Source organism: Schistocerca nitens, chromosome 4, assembly GCF_023898315.1.
Source record: "Schistocerca nitens isolate TAMUIC-IGC-003100 chromosome 4, iqSchNite1.1, whole genome shotgun sequence".
NCBI lineage: Eukaryota > Metazoa > Arthropoda > Insecta > Orthoptera > Acrididae > Schistocerca > Schistocerca nitens.
The window spans coordinates 968,532,934-968,552,669 of NC_064617.1; the positions used below are offsets into that span (position 1 = coordinate 968,532,934).

General features: G+C 47.1%; 1 protein-coding gene across 5 annotated transcripts in view; it reads left to right on the plus strand.

Annotated features, from left to right (window-relative positions):
* Window positions 1-19,736, plus strand: part of LOC126253651 (transmembrane protein 47) — a 387,066-nt gene that overhangs the window by 300,272 nt on the left and 67,058 nt on the right. Inside the window, exon 2 of one of the 5 annotated variants that reach the window (XM_049955163.1) lies at window positions 8,293-8,524. The exons of the other annotated variants lie outside the window; for them this stretch is intronic. Coding sequence (XP_049811120.1) covers window positions 8,501-8,524 — 24 coding nt within the window. The 5' untranslated portion in view covers window positions 8,293-8,500. The remainder of the gene's footprint in view (window positions 1-8,292; window positions 8,525-19,736) is intronic. 5 annotated transcript variants of the gene reach the window in all.

Here is a 19,736-nt window from a genome sequence, read left to right on the forward strand (position 1 = left end):
CGTGGCCGATTATGGTAAAAGCTGTCTTCAAGTCTGTTATACATAAAAATGAATATTGGATATAGTCGAAGTTTCCTAATTATTTTTATAAAACTGTTTAATATATATATATACAAAATACGGTCTATTGGTTCGTTACTGAGAATTCTTCAACGTTCTTTCGCCGCGCGAAGTGGCCGCGCGGTTTGAGGCGTCATGTCACGGACTGCCCGGCCCCTCCCGCCGGAGTTTCGAGTCCTCCCTCGGGCGTGGGTGTCTGTGTTGTTCTTAGCATAAGTTAGTTTAAGTAGTGTGTAAGTCTAGGCACCGATGACCTAAGCAGTTTGGTCCCTTAGAAATACACACACATTTTTTCAATGTTCTTCGCCGTCAGTGTAGACACCAACCTTAAAATGGTGGCAGGGAAATTTGCAGGATGGTGCCTACATGGTGCCTATGTAGGCGTTAAAAAAAAAGCTGTACATAGGAAAGAGGAACACGGTGGGGGAAGAGGGTGAGATAAGCACAGGGATTCACAGTTGCCTAATGTGTGTTGCCTGCAACTTTTTTTCCCTCCGTGAAAATGCCAAGTTCAACTTTAAAACATTCAGAATAATAGAAAATCTCAAAACTTTTGGGGCCTGTTTTGAGTGAATGAAATTGGCTGGTTGAAACAGAATCCATAAATATAGGTAACTGTGTAGTCTAAATACAAAAATAACAATTATGGAAAAGCCGAGATGGAATAACGACAACATTAAGGAAAGGACAGATTGCTACAGGAGACGTTCAGTTGCAGAGAGGCACAACCAAGAGACTCCACGAACAGTTGCAAATGGTCTCAAAGTAGGCGAAGATCCAGAGGACCCAGTCCATTACAAGGAAACGTAGCCCACACCATCATAGAGTTACCACCAGCTTGCACAGTGTCTTGTTGACAACCTGGCTTCACGGGATTTGTGCCACTCTCGAATCCTACCGTCAGCTCTTACCAACCGAAACCGTGACTCATCTAACCAGGCCACGGTTTTCCAGTCGTCTAGGGTCCGACCGAGAAGTTAAAGAGTCCAGGAGAGGCGCTGCAGGCGGTGTCGTGCTGTTAGCAAAGGCACTCCCGTCGGTCGTCTGCTGCCGTAGCCCACTGACGCCACATTTCGCCGCACTGTCCTAACGGATACGCTGTGCTTATTTCACGCTGTGTTGCTTGTCTGTTAGCACTGGCAACTCTATGCACACGCCGCTGATCTCGGCCGTTAAGTGGAGGCCGTCGCCCACTGAATTGTCCGTGGTGAGAAGTAATGCCTGAAATGTGTTGTTCTCGGCGCACTCTTGACTGTGGATCTCGGAATATTGAGGGTCCTGACGATTACCGAAATCGAATGCTCCATGCGTCTAGCGTCAATTATCATTTCGCGCTCATAGGCTGTCAGTTCCCATCGGGCGGCCACAATCGCGTCAGGAACCTTTCCACATCAATCGCCTGAGTTTATATGACAGCTCCTCCAATGTACTGCCCCTTTATATCTTGTGTAATCGACACTCCCCCTATCTGTATGTGTGCACATCTCTATCCCCCGACTTTTAGCAGCTCAGTATACAGGGTGGCCGATGATAGTGACCGAGCCACATATCTCTCGAAATAAGCATCAAACGAAAAAACTACTCAGAACGAAACTCGTGTAGCTTGTAGGGGGAAACCAGATGGCGCTATGGTTGGCCCGCTAGATGGCGCTACCTACCGCTAGATGGCGCTACCATAGCTCAAACGGATATCAACTGCGTTTCTTTAAATAGGAACCCCCTCTTTTATTACATACGAGGTGTGGCTAGAAAAAAACCGGACTAGTACTGGTGAAACAATAAAACGAATGCAATAAGGCTGAAAGTCGCGTGGCCTGTCACGTGACTCTCGCTCCGCCTACTGCTCGAGTTTCATCTGCCTCCTGCACTCAGTCTGCCCGTGGCGTCTGTCTTAAGTAGTTGACGTTTTGTCTGTGCGTCGGAAAATGTTGAGTGTACAGAAAGAACAGCGTGTTAACATCAAATTTTGTTTCAAACTAGGAAAATCTGCAAGTGAAACGTTTGTAATGTTACAACAAGTGTACGGCGATGATTGTTTATCGCGAACACAAGTGTTTGAGTGGTTTAAAGATGGCCGCGAAGACACCAGTGATGACACTCGCACTGGCAGACCATTGTCAGCAAAAACTGATGCAAACATTGAAAAAATCGGTAAACTTGTTCGACAAGATCGCCGTTTAACAATCAGAGCAGTGTCTGAGTTAACAGGAGTTGGCAAGGAAAGTGTTAGGCAGATTCTTCATGAAAGTTTCAACATGAACAAAGTGTGCTCAAAAATGGTTCCAAAGTGTCTCACAATTGAACAGAAGGAACGCCGAAGAATGATTTGTTCTGACATCCTGGAAAACAATGAAAGTGATCCCACCTTCTTACAAAATGTTATTACTTGCGATGAATCGTGGTTTTTTACTTACGATCCCGAAACTAAACGCCAATCGATGCATTGGAAAACTCCTGGTTCTCCACGACAAAAAAAAAAGCACGAAAGTCAAAATCGAAATTCAAGGCAATGATGATTGTTTTTTTTTTGACATCAAAGGGATTGTGCACATTGATTGGGTACCAGAGGGACAAACAGTGAATCAGCATTACTACATTAGCGTCCTGGCTACCCTACGTGAGCGAGTACGGAGAAAACGGAACGATTTGTGGAGAAAAAAGTCATGGATCCTTCACCAAGACAATGCCCCAGCTCACAGTGCGTTGTCAGTGAAGACGTTTTTGGCAAAACACAACATTCCCATCTTAGATCATCCACCCTACTCACCTGATTTGGCCCCCTGTGACTTTTTTCTTTTCCCTAAAGTCAAGTCAGCTTTGAAAGGAACTAGATTTGAGACTGTTGAAGCAGTAAAAGAAAAAGCGACGGAAGTAATGTATTGACTTACCGAAAATGATCTGCAGCATTGCTATGAACAGTGGAAAATTCGTATGGAGCGATGTAGAGACCGAGGAGGAGAGTACATTGAAGGAGATAACATGAAATTGTAAATAATTGTAAATAAATGTATTTTCCAGCATCAGTCCGGTTTTTTTCTAGCCGCACCTCGTATTCGTGTAGTACGTAAAGTAATGTGAATGTTTTAGTTGGACCACTTTTTTCGCTTTGAGGCAGATGGCGCTGTAATAGTCACAAACGTATAAGTACGTGGTATCACGTAACATTCCGACAGTGCGGACGGTATTTGCTTCGTGATACATTACCCGTCTTAAAATGGACCGTTTATCAATTGCGGAAAAGGTCGATATCGTGTTGATGTATGGCTATTGTGATCAAAATGCCCAACGGGTGTGCTATGTATGCTGCTCGGTATCCTGGACATCATCCAAGTGTCCGAACCGTTCGCCGGATAGTTACGTTATTTAAGGAAGCAGGAAGTGTTCAGCCACATGTGAAACGTCAACCACGACCTGCAACAAGTGGTGATACCCAAGTAGGTGTTTTAGCTTTTGTCGCGGCTATTCCGCACATCAGTAGCAGACAAATTGCGTGAGAATCGGAAATCTCAAAAACGTCGGTGTTGAGAATGCTACATCAACATCGATTGCACCCGTACCATATTTCTTTGCACCAGGAATTGCATGGCGACGACTTTGAACGTGGTGTACAGTTCTGCCACTTGGCACAAGTGAAATTACGGGACGATGACAGATTTTTTGCACGCGTTCTATTTAGCGACGAAGCGTCGTTCACCAACAGCGGTAACGTAAACCGGCATAATATGCACTATTGGGCAACGGACAATCCACGATGGCTGCAAGTGGAACATCAGCGACCTTGGCGGGTTAATGTACGGTGCGGCAATATGGGAGAAAGGATAATTGGCCCCCATTTTATCGATGACAATCCAAATGGTACAGTGTATACTGATTTCCTACGTAATGTACAACCGATGTTACTACAAAATGTTTCACTGCATGATAGAATGGGGATGTACTTCCAACATGATGGACATCCGGTACATAGCTCGCCTCCGGTTGAAGCGGTATTGAATAGCATATTTCATGACAGGTGGATCGATCGTCCAAGCACCGTATCATGGCCCGCACGTTCACCGGATCTGACGTCCCCGGATTTCTTTCTGTGGGGAAAGTTGTAGGATATTTGCTATCGTGATCCACCGACAACGCCTGACAACATGCGTCAGCGCATTGTCAATGCATGTGCGAACGTTACGGAAGGCGAACTACTCGCTGTTGAGAGGAATGTCGTTACAAGTATTGCCAAATGCATTGAGGTTGACGGACATCATTTTGAGCATTTATTGCATTAATGTGGTATTTACAGGTAATTACGCTGTAACAGCATGCGTTCTCAGAAATAAGTTCAAAAAGGTACGTGTATCACATTGGAATAACCGAAATAAAATGTTCAAACGTACCTACCTACGTTCTGTATTTTAATTTAAGAAACCTGTTACCACCTGTTCGTCTAAAATTGTGAGCCATATGTTTGTGACTATTACGGCGCCATCTGTCACAAAGCGAAAAAAGTGGTCCAACTAAAACATTCATATTTCTTTACGTACTAAGCGAATATGTAATAAAAACTGTTGGTTCCCATTAAAAAAAAACGCAGTTGTTATCCGTTTGACCTATGGCAGCGCCCTCTAGCGGGCCGACCATAGCGCCATCTGGTTTCCCCCTTCAAGCTAGACAAGTTCCGTTCTTTGTAGTTTTTTCGTTTGACGCTTATTTCGTGAGATATTTGGCCCGGTCACGATCAATGGACCACACTGTATATGTAAGTAGCAATGAGTCTTTTCCATTATATTGCGAAAAAAATTATTACTTATGTTACAAGGATAGCTAATAATTTTATCGCTGTATTGCTTTAGGGTATTGTTCAAATTTAATAAAACAACATAGTGACGACTCCGATACTGTGGGATAAATGACATTGCACTTCTGCTAAAAATGCCTGCGTTGTATTCAGTGGCTTCTTAGCTGCCTGAAATGGTCATGAATCCCTGTATCATTTGACATCTATGAATTAAATAATCATTTTCGATTAATTAATATTTGCTTTATCTCTCGAAGACATCGTGTGAGCTTTTTATGTGGGAGAAGCTGCACAGAAAAGCGCTAATCGTCGTCTTTTTTCAGCGCGAGTGTCAAGAAACTGTTTGAAACTACTAAAAGTAAAACTACTGCGGTTAAATCACTAAGAAAAGTACAGGGTGTCCCACTCGAACCTCCCTGATTTCAAAGACCCAGGAAAAAAAAGCAGTAGACAAGACAATGAAAATTGCACTGCATTGTAGAGCATCTCAAAGAGTTTATATTCCCGCGTCAGAAGTGCCAAATATAGTCGCCAGAGAGCAGCATGGTCGCATGAAGTGAAAATGGCTATCACGAACATGTTCAAAGACAACGTGCGGATTTTTCGGACAGCAAATCCTACCATTGTGCCTATTAACCCTTTCTGATAGATGAAAGGTTGCCTCACCTGAGAATAAACATCTTTCCATGAAGCTGGATCCATACCAATGCGTTGCAGCATATCCGCGAGCAAATTGTGTGCGGTTTGTCGTTCGGCGTCAGATGTTGCAGAATTTGCACTTCGTAAGCACACATACGAAGACGCCGGTGAACTTCACGATGCAATGTTGATCACGGTACATAAGGTTGCCAAGATGGTTGACGAATTGACTTACGTAGGCGTCTGAGAAACGTTTGTCTGATGTCCTCCGCTCTCTCATTTGAAACTCCGTAAGGCGCACCGCCAGAATGTTTCAGAAGACTTGCTGTTGCCAGAAAAACTTCCTATACTATTGCTTAATGGTTTTCACATCAGATGGACCACATTCATACACACTACGATAATTTCTTTGCACAGCAATCGGCGATCACATCAGATGGACCACATTCATACACACTACGATAATTTCTTTGCACAGCAATCGGCGATTCGTTTCTGCTAACCACACTGCTGCTTGGTGCGCGGCTCTGGAGTCGCCATTTACAAATCATGCAACCATGCTGCACTCTGGCGACGATATTGATCAGTTCTGACGCGGGAATATAAATTGTTTGAGATGCTCTACATGTGGTGCATTTTTCACTGTCGTATCTACTGCGGTTTTTCTCTCCTGGGTCCTTGGGATGTTTGAGTGGGACACCCTGTATAAATCAAGAGTGTGGTTCGATAGCAGGACGTGAAACTAAAATATGAAAGCCCACAGTAACTGCAGTAACTTTGAGTGCCCTTGTCGTGCGTGAGGGACTTCGGTGAAAATTTCAAGTATTCTGATTGCCCAGCAGAGTCGTTGAACACAGAATTACCTCGACGTCCTCTGCGCTTCATACCCTCTTGGCTGTGTGGCAGATTTACATGCTGATGAAGGGCGTTTCAGCGCTCGAATGAGAGCACGCATTTAATCTTACTGACAGTTAGCGAACTCGGTGAAAGCCGTTTAACTGCGCAGCAGAGGGGAAACAGAGGAGAATGGTGTCGAAAGCCCCTGGCGGTACGATTTGATGTGCTGAGGATCAATTGAAATGCTTGATTGGAGCAGCTATGATGCTTGAGAGAGGCGTTCAGCCGTTCTTTATCTATTTCTCCCCTCCCACCGCCCCCACTCTTTTTCTTGTAACGTGTGTCTGCCTTAGCGTCGTTTCTTATTGTTGTAGCCTTCATTCCGAAGACGGTTCGGTGCGGATGGCGACGCTAGCTTACCCTGCACAAGCCTCTTTGCATAACAACCTGCATCCATTGAACTGTGTTATAGAAGTCAGATCTTTATTTCGCTGTAACTATTATATGTTGCTATAATGTTTTTTTTCTCAAAATTATCTCATGTGAGAAAGCGAAGTCAAGCTGTAGGGTGCTTAAACTCCCCCCCCTCCTCCTCCCCCCCCCCCCCCCCCCGAACTGACTGTTCTTCTATGTCTCATGAAAACTTCTATCGACTGATCTCTTCTTTTAGTCTAATTGTGCGATAAATGTCTTTCCCGCTCCATTCGATTCAGTACTTCTTAGCTAGTTATCCGATCAGTAGATCTAAACTTACGCAGTTCTCTGTAGCATGACATTTCAAAAGCTCCTAACCTCCTCTTATATGAATTGCTTACTGTCTACGTTGCTCTTCCGTACAAGGCTATAATCAAGACGAATATCTTCGGAAAAGACCTAACGCTTCAGTTAAATTCGATGTCAACAAATTTCTCATTTTTAGAAAAGCCTGTGTTATTGCCAGTTGCATTTTACGTCTCTACTTCGGCCATGATCAGTTTTTTTTTTTTTTTTTTTTCTGCGCAAAAGAAGTAGAACTCGCGGGTTACATCTAATATGTCATTTACTAACTTAATTCCCTCAGCATCGCCTGGTTTAATTCGACTGCATCTCATAGCCCTTGTATTACTTTAGTTCATGTTCATCTTGTAACAGCGTTTCAAGAGAGGATCCATTCCGTTCAACTGCTCTTCAGTTATTTGGTGTCCCTGACAAATTACAATGTCATCGGCAAGCCTCAAAATTTTTATTTCTTGTCCTGAAATTTAATTTGCCTCTCAGATTTTTAGTTGGCTTCCTTTATTGCGTGTTCAGTATACAGATTGAATAATTTCGAGGAGTGGCTCCAACGCTGTCTCATTCTCTTCTAAAGCATCACATCTCATTCGTGTTCCTCGACCCTTTTGACTGCAGACTGGTTTCTTTACAAGTTTTGGACAACCTTCGCTCCCTGTGTGTTATCCGTATTACATTCAGAATTTCGAAGTGTGTAGTCCACTTAAGTTCCAAAAGCTTAATCTAAATCTACAAATTCTATAAACGCAGGTTTACCTTTCTTTAACTTATCTTCTCGGTGTCAGTGTTGCTTTGCAAGTTCGTACATTTTACCGGAGCTCAAACTAGTGTTACCCAAGATCGGCTTCATTCTTCTGTAAATAGTTCGTGTCAATATTTTTCATTCATGCCTTATAAAACTGATAGGTTGGCGGTATTCACACCTGTCGTCAAGCATGCCCTTTTTGGAATTATCAAATTATTCTTGAACTGTGAGGGATATTTCGCATATCTCATCAGTCTTGCATACTAGGTGGAATAGTTTTGTCGTGAGATGTTCTCGTAGGAATCTCAAGAGTTCGGTTGTCAGTTCCAGGTGTCTCGTTGCGATATCTTGTTCTCTATAACAGTGATGTTTTAATTTAGCGTCACAAAAACAAAACAGATCAAAAACAAAATTCGAGAAGAGGCGCTTGTTTTCACCAAGGCGTAATTCTGTTCAGCGCCGTCGCGCTGCAGACGGCAGGAAATTGCGAAGCAGCCACGCATGTTGTCGACCCTCGAGTTTCCCGCTGTGGAGCCCGGCCGGCCGGCGGTGGCGGCGCCCTTGAAGTTTGCCCGTAAAGTGTAGGAGGAGGGCGACCCCTGGATGAGCAGCACGCGCATGCAGCCATCGTGACGGCCACAGCTGGGGCGACACCCGCGGTCGCCATGGCGGCCAACCAGATAGCGCAGGTGAGTGAGCGAGCGTGCGTGGGGCGCGGGGGCGTGCCACAGCGCGCGGAACGTGAGGGTGCAAGAGGGGCCGCCCGTCGAGGAATGTGCGACTGCTGCGAGGCTTGAAAATGTCACAGCTCGTGATACCGGCTCTCACGAACTCTGCGACTTGCCAAACTGACCTTAAGGCGATATCTATGTAGGTGGTGTTTTGTTAAGCCGCTCACTGTAGTGTTACACGGGTTGTGTGTGTGGAAAAGAAAAGAAAAAAAAAATAATGCAGAACTGCTTTTGGAATGTTCCACTACCTAATAATACAAGTGACACCTTCTGGACAAATTGGCCAGGTGTTTACGACACATATTTAGTTCCACATAAAAAATAAAGACGCGTTTGATGCTGAGCAAGGCAGTAAATACCTTGTCATAAATAGTTTACTGCCAACTTAACACACTTACAGTCGTATTTAACAGATACTTCCTTCAGCTATAGTTTTCTATTGTTATATCGGACTTCGTCTCCACGTAATACATTTCATAGAGTTGCAGAATGTATTGAAATAAATATTCTTTTGAACCACAATTCATATGGAATATGAATTCTATTATGGCATTGGAAGAGGATGTAGATGAAGATGAAATGAGATATGATACTGCGTGAAGAGTTTGACAGAGCACTGAAAGACCTGAGTCGAAACAAGGCCCCCGGAGTAGACAATATTCCACTAGAACTACTGACAGCCTTGGGAGAGCCAGTCCTGACAAAACTCTACCATCTGGTGAGCAATATGTATGAGACAGGCGAAATACCCTCAGACTTCAAGAAGAATATAATAATTCCAATCCCAAAGAAAGCAGGTGTTGACAGATGAGAGAATTACCGAACTATCAATTTAATAAGTCACGGATGCAAAATACTAACGCGTATTCTCTACAGACGAATGGAAAAACTGGTAGAAGCTGACCTCCGGGAAGATCAGTTTGAGTTCCGTAGAAATATTGGAACACGTGAGGCAATACTGACCCTACGACTTATCTTAGAAAATAGATTAAGGAAAGGCAAACCTACATTTCTAGCATTTGTAGACTTAGAGAAAGCTTTTGACAATGTTGACTGGAATACTCTCTTTCAAATTCTGAAGGTGGCAGGGGTAAAATACACGGAGTGAAAGGCTATTTACAATTTGTACAGAAAGCAGATGGCAGTAATAACAAAAGCAAAACGAGGATAATGGAATGTAGTAGAATTAAATCGGGCGATGCTGAGGGAATTAGTTTAGGAAATGACACGCTTAAAGTAGTAAAGGAGTTTTGCTATTTGGCGAGCAAAATAACTGATGATAGTCGAAGTAGAGAGGATATAAAATGTAGACTGGCAACGGTAGGGAAAGCGTTTCTGAAGAAGAGAAATTTGTTAACATCGAGTATAGATTTAAGTGTGAGGAAGTCGTTTCTGAAAGTATTTGTATGGAGTGTAGCCATGTATGGAAGCGAAACATGGACGATAAATAGTTTGGACAAGAAGAGAATATAAGCTTTCGAAATGTGGTGCTACAGAAGAATGCTGAAAATTAGATTGGTAGATCACATAACTAATGAGGAGGTATTGAATAGAATTGGGGAAAAGAGGAGTTTGTGGCACAACTTGACTAGAAGAAGGGACCGATTAGTAGGACATGTTCTGAAACATCGAGGGATCACCAATTTGGTACTGGAGGGCAGTGTGGAGGGTAAAAATCGTAGAGGGAGACCAAGAGATGAATACACTAAGCAGATTCAGAAGGATGTAGGCTGCAGTAGGTACAGGGAGATGAAGCAGCTTGCACAGGATATAGCATGGAGAGCTGCATCAAACCAGTCTCAGGACTGAAGACCACAACAACAACAACCCAAATTATTCTCAACTCTGAAGGAATGAGTCTTACTTAAACGACACAAAGCTAAGAAAAAGGTGCTACAGAAAAATGAAAATCATTCAACTGTTTTCACAGGCAGCGCCTCCTTTGCATTCGGAGGTGTACATGCGACTTATTAGAATACAAAAGACAAATATTTAATACACGAACAAGAGTTCTTAAGTTATTACTTGTCTAACGTGCAAGATGCAGTAGGCTATACTCCTAGCGACAGAGTCGGATAATCCAAATCACCAGACAAGTTTTGCGGCTGTTCCGCGACTGTCGCGGTGCAGAAGTTGCGCGACTTGTTTTAGTTGAGTACATTTTCCGAGTCAGTTTCTATTTGCTGCCCTGGAGAGAACACTGTATATTTCAAGTCTTCCCAGTCTTTGTGATGTGACATACCAAGACTACAGAAGCAGAAAGAGGGATGCTTTCTAGCATTTGACAAAAAAGAAAATGAAATGCTACATGAGATATATATTAAAAAAATGCTCTATTTAAAATAACAGTTCACGAGAGAATACAAGAAGCTGTGTGGATAAAGTAGTAGTATTTCATCTCCGAAAAAGTCAAAACGGTTTTGTTACAACCCATTACAACAGAAAGATCCCAGAACTGCTCTGATTAATAAAAGGTCTCAATGCCCACATAGTACTAGGGACGGAAAGTTGGCTGAAACCAAATGTGAACAATAAAGAAGTTCTAAACTCAGACTGGAATGAAACTTCCTGGCACATTAAAATTGTGTGCTGGACCGAGACTCGAACTCGGGACCTTTGCCTTTCGCGGGCAAGTGCTCTGCCATCTGAGCTACCCAAGCACGACTCACGACCCGTCCTCACAGCTTCAATTCTGCCAGTACCTCGTCTCCTACCTTCGAAACTTAACAGAAACCCTCCTGCGAACCTTGCAGAACTAGCACTCCTGAAAGAAAGGATATTGCGGAGACATGGCTTAGCCACAGCCTGGCGGATTTTTCCAGAATGAGATTTCCACTCTGCAGCGGAGTGTGCGCTGATATGAAATTTCCTGGCAGATTAAAACTGTGTGCTCAGATGGCAGAACACGTGCCCGCGAAAGACATAGGTCCCGAGTTCGAGTCTCGGTCCGGCACATAGTTTTAACCTGCCAGGAAGCTTCATATCAGCGCACGCTCCGCTGCAGAGTGAAAATCTCATTCTCAGATTGGAATGTATACCGCAGAGACAGGCTGGTCAGTGAAACGGGGGAGGGGGGGGGGGGGCGGCGTGTTTATAGCGATAAAAAGTGCAATACTATAGAAGGAAAATTGACGGAGATCCAAAATGTGAAATAATTTGGGCGAAGGTCACGGTTAAACCAGGCTCAAACATGGTAATTGGATGTCTCTATAGACCCTCTGGCTCAACAGCTGTTGTGGCAGAACACCTGAAGGAAAATTTGGAAAATATTTCGAGTAGATTTCCCGACCATGTTATAGTTTTGGGTGGAGATTTTAATTTACCAGATATAGACTGGAAGACTCAAACGTTTATAACAGGTGGCAGGGAGAAAGAACCAAGTGAAATTTGTTAAGTGCATTATCTGAAAACTACCTTGAGGAGTTAAACAGAGAACCGACTCGTGGCGTTAACATATTAGACCTTCTGGTGACAAATAGACCTGAACTATTTGAAACAGTTAACGCAAAACAGGGAATCAGCGATCATAAACCGGTTACAGCATCGGTGATTTCAGCCGTAAATAGAAATGCTAAAAAAGGTAGGAAGATTTTTCTGTTTAGCAAAAATGACAAAAAGCAGATTACAGAGTACTTGATGGCTGAACACAAAAGTTTTGTCTCAAGTACAGATAGTGTTGAGGATCAGTGGACGAAGTTCAAAACCATTGTGCAATATGCATTAGATGAGTATGTGCCAAGCAAGATCATAAGAGATGGAAAAGAGCCGCCGTGGTACAACAACCGAGTTAGAAAACTGCTGTGGAAGCAAAGGGAACTTCACAGCATACATAAACATAGCCAAAGCCTTGCAGACAAACAAAAATTACACGAAGCGAAATTTAATCAGAGGAGGGCTATGCGAGAGGCGTTCAACGAATCCGAAAGTAAAGTTCTATGTACTGACTTGGCAGAAAATCATAAGAAATTTTGGTCTTGTGTCAAAGCGGTAGGTGGACATTTATGCCATCATCCTGTTTTGTAAATTCACCTAAACTATGGTGAGAGTCGAATCTTAACGTTGTTTACTTGCTTATTACATTTACCTGATCAGCAAAAATTCTTAAATCGCATTTGCGTTCAGGAACATATTCTGGCCCTTTATCAGAGTCGTAATTATCCACATCTTCCTCAATTTCGTAAAATTCGCCCCTGAAACGCATTTTCCTGACACGAACACCGCTGGCTTTCTACTACTAGCAGCTGTTTTGCTGGCACCATTGTTTACATGCACGCATCCTGACAAAGTTGTTATTATTCAGAATCTGAAATTGGAGACAGAGCTGCCATTCCATGGTTTATCGTGGAAGTATCAACTAATACGAATAAATCACATCACTTACTATGTTTTGCCGGCCGGGTGGCCGAGCGGGCCTAGGCGCTACAGTCTGGAACCGCGCGATCGCTACGGTCGCAGGTTCGAATCCTGCCTCGGGCATGAATGTGTGTTGAGTCCTTAGGTTAGTTAGGTTTAAGTAGTTCTAAGTTCTAGGGCACTGATGACCTCAGATGTTAAGTCCCATAGTGTTCAGAGCCATGTGAACCAACTTACCGTGTTTTGCATACAGTAACTTTCTTTCCCATCGACTGTAGCTTGCCATTATTTACAGCCAGTGTCTTCCATATGCTCTCCTATATTATGACAATCCTTCAGTGATATAACTAAACACACTGTAGATTTAAAAACAGCTAATCACGCGTTTGGGTACAAATTAATCTTCCATTATAGGACGAGCAAGTTCAGAATATTGTGCGACCTAGTCCCTCGATAAATTTCATTAATAATATTGGAGTCCACACAAGAGAGACGGTTCAGTCCGATAGTGCTACTGAAGTTTTCTGTAATGCAGTCACAACCCTATCGATAAGAATTCGTGATTGCACTACAATAAACCAGCTCCCCCCTGCGGGTTCGGGGGTAAGAATAGGCCCGCGGTATTCCTGCCTGTCGTAAGAGGCGACTAAAAGGAGTCTCAAATGTTTCGGCCTTATGTGATGGTCCCCTCTCGGGTTTGACCTCCATCTTTCTAAATTATTCCGAAGAGCGAGCCAATTGGGGAAGGGCGCCTTACTTGGTGCCTTGTGTCCATGTTGTGTTCAGAACTTTCGCCATCTTCTTCGTCGTTGCATTGCAGTCCTGCCCGCTCTCCATCGCTTGGGCATGGCTACGCTCTTGCGTACACTTTCTGCCAAACACTGTGCAGGGCCATTTTCTGCACTGACGGTGACCATGGACCACATGTCACCTAACATCCAGCACGGTAGCCAGTCCGTTGTGGTGGGGCCGCCATGTACCCTCTTGGTTGTAGCCCCCTGACAACACAGGGATCGCTCTACTGATGCCTGCGCCGTTAACTCCCCACGTATGCCAAGGAGTAGATGCCCATCTCCATGGGGCATCAGGACTCCCGGCAATGGCCGTCCTGCCAGATGGCTATTGCTGCGGCTGGGTGGCGCCCGTGGGGAGGGCCCTTGGTCGGAGTAGGTGGCATCAGGGCGGATGACCCGCAATGAAGCGTGGTACATCATCTATCGCTGGTGGGCCTCCACCAGCAGTCTCTAAGCGATCGAGGTCTAACCTCAACGGGAAAAAATTTTTATCAGAGATCGTTTCCCTCCCTAGCTACTCCATGGGAGGAACGTCTTGCTAAAGAAGGTAGTGGAGAATATTCACCCCGGTACCTCGTGTGTACGCGGGTTGATGGAGAATCGTTCATGTCGACCAAGCCCCAGTTTTTTGTGGAGCATTTAGAGGACAAGTTCGGGGAGGTGGAGGGCTTGTCCAAGATGCGCTCTGGTTCTGTGCTCATCAAAACGGCATCCTCTGCCCAGTCACGGAGGTTGTTCAATTGTGACAAGTTGGGGGATGTTTCCGTTAGCATCACGCCGCATAAGAGTCTCAACATGGTCCAGGGTATTATATTCCACAGGGATCTTCTTCTGCAGTCCGACGATGAATTACGCGCCAACCTCGAACGACGAGGTGTTCACTTCGTCCGGCGCGTCCATCGGGGTCCGAGGCATAATCAGGTAGCCACCGGTGCCTTCATCTTGGCCTTCGAAGGTGATGTATTACCCGAAAAGGTCAAGGTGATGGTTTACCGTTGTGATGTGAAGCCATATATCCCTCCTCCGATGCGGTGTTTTAAATGCTGGAAGTTCGGGCACATGTCATCTCGTTGTACTTCCAGCCTCATGTGTCGGGATTGTGGACGTCCTTCGCATCCCGATACTCCATGTGCCCCGCCTCCTATCTGTGTTAACTGCGGAGAACACCATTCCCCCTGCTCGCCGGACTGTAGGATATTGCAGAAAGAAAGGAAGATAATGGAATATAAGACCCTGGACCGGCTGACCTACCCCGAGGCTAGACGGAAATATGAGAGGCTCCATCCTGTGGCAATGACGTCAACCTACGCCGCTGCTGCAACGACGGTTCTCCCATCATCACGAATCGGCTCTAAGATCGGTCAGCATCCACCAGCCCCCTTGCTTGTGGGGGGCACTTCACACCCTGTTGCTCCTGCTCCATCTTCTCCAGGAGCAACTCCCTCCCAACCATCGGGGACATCAGCTCCCCCTTCCCAGCCGGAGAAGCGTAAGACTTCTTCGGCTACTCTCGCCAGGAAGGGATCCCTCGGGGACCTCCCTTCGCAAGTTCCGACCAGTGGAAAAGCGGACGCCCGCAAGTGGTTGAAACAACCGCCAGTCCCTGGTCGTCGTCTGTCCCTGAGACTGACCCAGTGAAGCCCATGAAGCCTGAACCGCCGAAGGCACAGCGTGACAAGCAGAAAAAGAAGAAAGTCCCCAAGACCAACGATATTGCGGTGGCACCGATCCCACCGCTTCCTACAAGCTCTGCCTCTGAGGACGAGGTGGAGATTCTGGCGTCCGCTGAGGACCTCGCTCTTGCCGGTCCCTCGGACGCAATGGATGGCATTTGCATGGATGCTCCATCGGAGGCAGCAGGTGACCCAGTGGCGTAATCTGCCTTCCCAGTCCCGTCACGCCTTTCCCAGCCATGGACAACACCATCCTCCAGTGGAACTGCAGCGGTTTCTTCCACCATCTAGCTGAGCTCCGCCAACTTATCAGCCTTTACCCTTTCTTCTGCATTGCTCTCCAGGAAACTTGGTTTCCAGAAATGCGAACCCCCGCCCTCCGTGGCTATCGGGGTTATTATAAGAACCGAGCAGCTTATGAAAGGGTGTCTGGTGGCGTCTGCATATATGTCCTTCACACTCTGCACAGCGAGTCTGTCCCTCTCCAGACGCCTTTAGAGGCTGTCGCTGTACGCGTGTGGACGCCACAGGCTGTTACCGTCTGCAGTCTTTACCTTCCACCGGATGGTGATGTCTCGCAGCATGTCCTGGCCGCACTGGTCGCCCAATTGCCGCCACCTTTCTTGCTATTGGGCGACTTCAACGCCCATAACCCTCTGTGGGGTGGGTCAGTGGCAACAGGTCGAGGCGCCATCGTTGAGCATTTATTGTCGCAGCTCGATCTCTCGCTGTTAAATGATGGTGCCTTCACACACTTCAGTGTGGCGCATGGCACCTACTCCGCCATTGACCTTTCAGTCTGTAGCCATAGCCTCTTACCGTCTGTCCAATGGGGTGTGCATGACGACCTGTGTGGTAGTGACCACTTTCCGATATTTTTGTCACTACCACGGCGCCACTCTTCTGGACGCCCTAGCAGATGGGCTATGGATAAGGCTGACTGGGACTTGTTCTCCTCCACTGCCGCTTTTGAGCCTCTCTCTACTGATGACATTGATGCGGTGGTTCAATCGGTCACCACCGGCATCGTTACTGCCGCCGAATCAGCCATTCCCCGTTCCTCTGGGTCCCCTCGGCGGCGGACTGTGCCTTGGTGGTCGCCTGAGATCGCTGAAGCGATTAACGATCGCCGGCGGGCGCTCCAGCGTCACAAGCGACATCCCTCCATCGACCACCTTATCGCCTTCAAACGCTTGCGTGCGCGGGCCCGCCTCCTTATCCGCCAAGGCAAGAAGGAGTGCTGGGAGCGGTATGTATCCACTATTGGCCTCCATGTCACTCCATCGCAGGTCTGGGCCAAGATTCGACGCGTCTACGGCTATCGGACCCCTGCCAGCGTCCCTGCGCTCTCACTGAATGGAGCAGTTTGTACTGACTCCGACGTCATTGCAAATCGCTTAGCAGAGCATTTTGCTATGAGTTCCGCCTCTGCGAATTACCCCCAGGCCTTCCGCTCCATTAAAGAGCGGATGGAACGTCGGAGCCTTTCGTTTCGCACCAACCACCCAGAATCTTACAATGCTCCATTTAGTGAGTGGGAATTTCGCAGTGCCCTAGCTGCTTGCCCTGATACCGCTCCTGGGCCAGATGGCATCCACTGTCAGATGCTGAAACACCTTTCAGTGGACTGCCAGCGGCGCCTTCTCGATCTTTACAACCGTCTTTGGGTCGAGGGGGAGTTTCCGTTGCAATGGCGGGAAGGCATTGTCATCCCGGTTTTGAAACCTGGAACGAACCCTCTGGAGGTGTACAGCTACCGTCCCATTAGCCTCACCAACGTTCTTTGCAAGTTACTTGAACGGATGGTGAGCCGGCGCTTGAATTGGGTATTGGAGTCTCGGGGCCTTCTGGCTCCGTCCCAGGGTGGGTTCCGTAAAGGCCGCTCCGCCACCGACAATCTGGTGAGCCTGGAGTCGGCCATCCGTACCGCCTTTGCCCGCCGTCAGCACCTGGTCGCTGTCTTTTTCGACATGCGGAAGGCGTACGATACGACATGGCGTCATCACATCCTTTCTACGCTTCATGGATGGGGTCTTCGGGGTCCTCTGCCGATTTTTATCCGCAATTTTCTGTCGTGTCGTACCTTCCGCGTGCAAGTCGCGGCCTCGTATAGTTCCTCCCACGTCCAGGAGAACGGTGTGCCACAGGGTTCTGTTTTAAGTGTCTGTCTGTTTTTAATAGCCATTAACGGGCTTGCTGCGGCCGTGGGAAATTCTGTCTTCGCTTCCCTGTATGCTGACGACTTTTGCCTTTACTACAGCTCTACTGGCATTGCAGTTGTTGAACGTCAGCTACAGGGCGCTATCCGTAAGGCGCAGTCTTGGGCTGTAGCGCATGGGTTTCAGTTTTCGGCAGCCAAGACCTGCGTTATGCATTTCTGCCGGCGACGTAGTGTCCACCCGGAGCCGCAGCTTTCTCTTAACGGCGAACTTCTTTCGGTCGTGGAATCACACAGGTTTTTGGGGGTGGTTCTCGATGCCCGGTTGACTTGGCTGCCTCATATTCGGCAGCTCAAACAGGCGTGTTGGCGGCATCTCACTGCACTGCGATGTTTGAGCCACACCCACTGGGGCGCCGACCGCTCTACCCTGTTCCGGCTCTACCAGGCGTTAATCCAGTCCCGTCTGGATTATGGGTGCCTGGCATATGGCTCAGCATCCCCGTCTGCGTTGCGGGTGCTGGACCCAATTCTCCACAGCGGGATACGCCTTGCCACTGGTGCTTTCCGCACCAGCCCTGTGGACAGCTTACTAGTGGAGGCAGGTGTCCCTCCACTGCGGTTCCGACGCCAACAATTACTGGCTGCTTATGCTGCCCATGTTTTTAGCTTGCCCGGGCATCCAAATTACCGTGTGCTGTTCCCACAGTCGGTCGTCCATCTGCCAGAGCGTCGGCCCCGGTCGGGTTGTCCGATCGCCGTACGCGTCAAGGAGCTTCTCTTCGGGCTTGGGCTTGTCCCTGTTCCACCTCCTTTCCGGGCCCCTCTGCGTACACCCCCGTGGTGCGTTCCTCGCCCTTGCCTTCGGCTAGACTTGGCACAGGGCTCGAAGGACTCAGTCCCTCCAGAGGCCTTCCGCCGCCGCTTTTATTCCATCCTGGCCACGTATCAGGGCTCTGGCATTGTTTACACCGACGGCTCGATGGTTGCTGGTCGAGTCGGTTATGCGCTCACTCTAGGGGACCATTCCGAACAACGTTCCTTGCCGGCTGGCTGCAGCGTTTACACTGCTGAGCTGGTCGCTATCTTTCGAGCCCTAGAGTATATACGCTCCTGCTCAGGTGAGTCCTTCGTTATCTGTAGCGATTCCCTGAGCAGTTTACGAGCTCTCGACCAGTGTTTTCCTCGTTCCCGTCTGGTGGTGGCTATCCAGGAGTCCCTGTCTACTCTTGACCGTTGCGGCCGCTCTGTGGTCTTTGTTTGGACCCCAGGCCATGTTGGGATCCCCGGGAATGAGAATGTTGACCGTCTGGCGAAAGAGGCCACGAGTACATCATCTCTTGATGTTGGCCTCCCAGAGACTGATTTGCGGGCAGTCTTCCGCCGCAAAATTTTGGCGCTATGGGCCGATGAATGGCGCGAACTGACGACGCGCAATAAACTCCGTGCTGTCAAGGAGACGACGGCTGTGTGACGGTCATCCCTGCGAGCCACTCGCAGGGACTCAGTAGTTCTTTGCCGGCTCCGCATTGGCCACTCCCGGCTGACACACAGTAGTTATTTACTGCGCCGGGAGGACCCTCCTCTATGTCGCTGTGGGGCGGCTTTGACGGTGGCCCACATTTTGATGGCCTGCCCCCTTTTAGCTGTGGTCAGGCAGACATTTAGGCTGCCTGATACGCTCCCTGCCCTTTTAACAGACGACTCCGCAATGGCTGACTTAGTTTTACGTTTTATTCGGGCAGGGGGCTTTTATCATTTAATCTGAGTGTTTCTATTTTATTGTTTTGTGTTGATTCTGGCCTTTGGCCTATGCTTTTAAACTGATTTTTTAACGTGTTTCTAAGTGGTTGGCTTTTCCTTTTTTTATTTCTATGGTCGGCCAACCACCGTCACACTCTGTGGTTTTAGTTCGTTTTGTCTTGTCTTTGTCTCAGTTTCTCTTGTTCTGTATCGTCTGTGTTCTATTCTGTTCCTCGTTTTTATTCTCTGTGGGTGTTCTTTGTCTTTGGAAAAAGGGACCGATGACCGTAGCAGTCTGGTCCCTTTGATCCCCCAAACCAACCAACCAACCAATAAACCAGCTGGCGACGGCGCAAGAGCCAAAACATTATGACCACCTGTTTAATAGCGTGCTTGCCCGTCTTCGAAACGAAATACACCACTGTTGGTAGGTTCGTCGAGGTATGCGA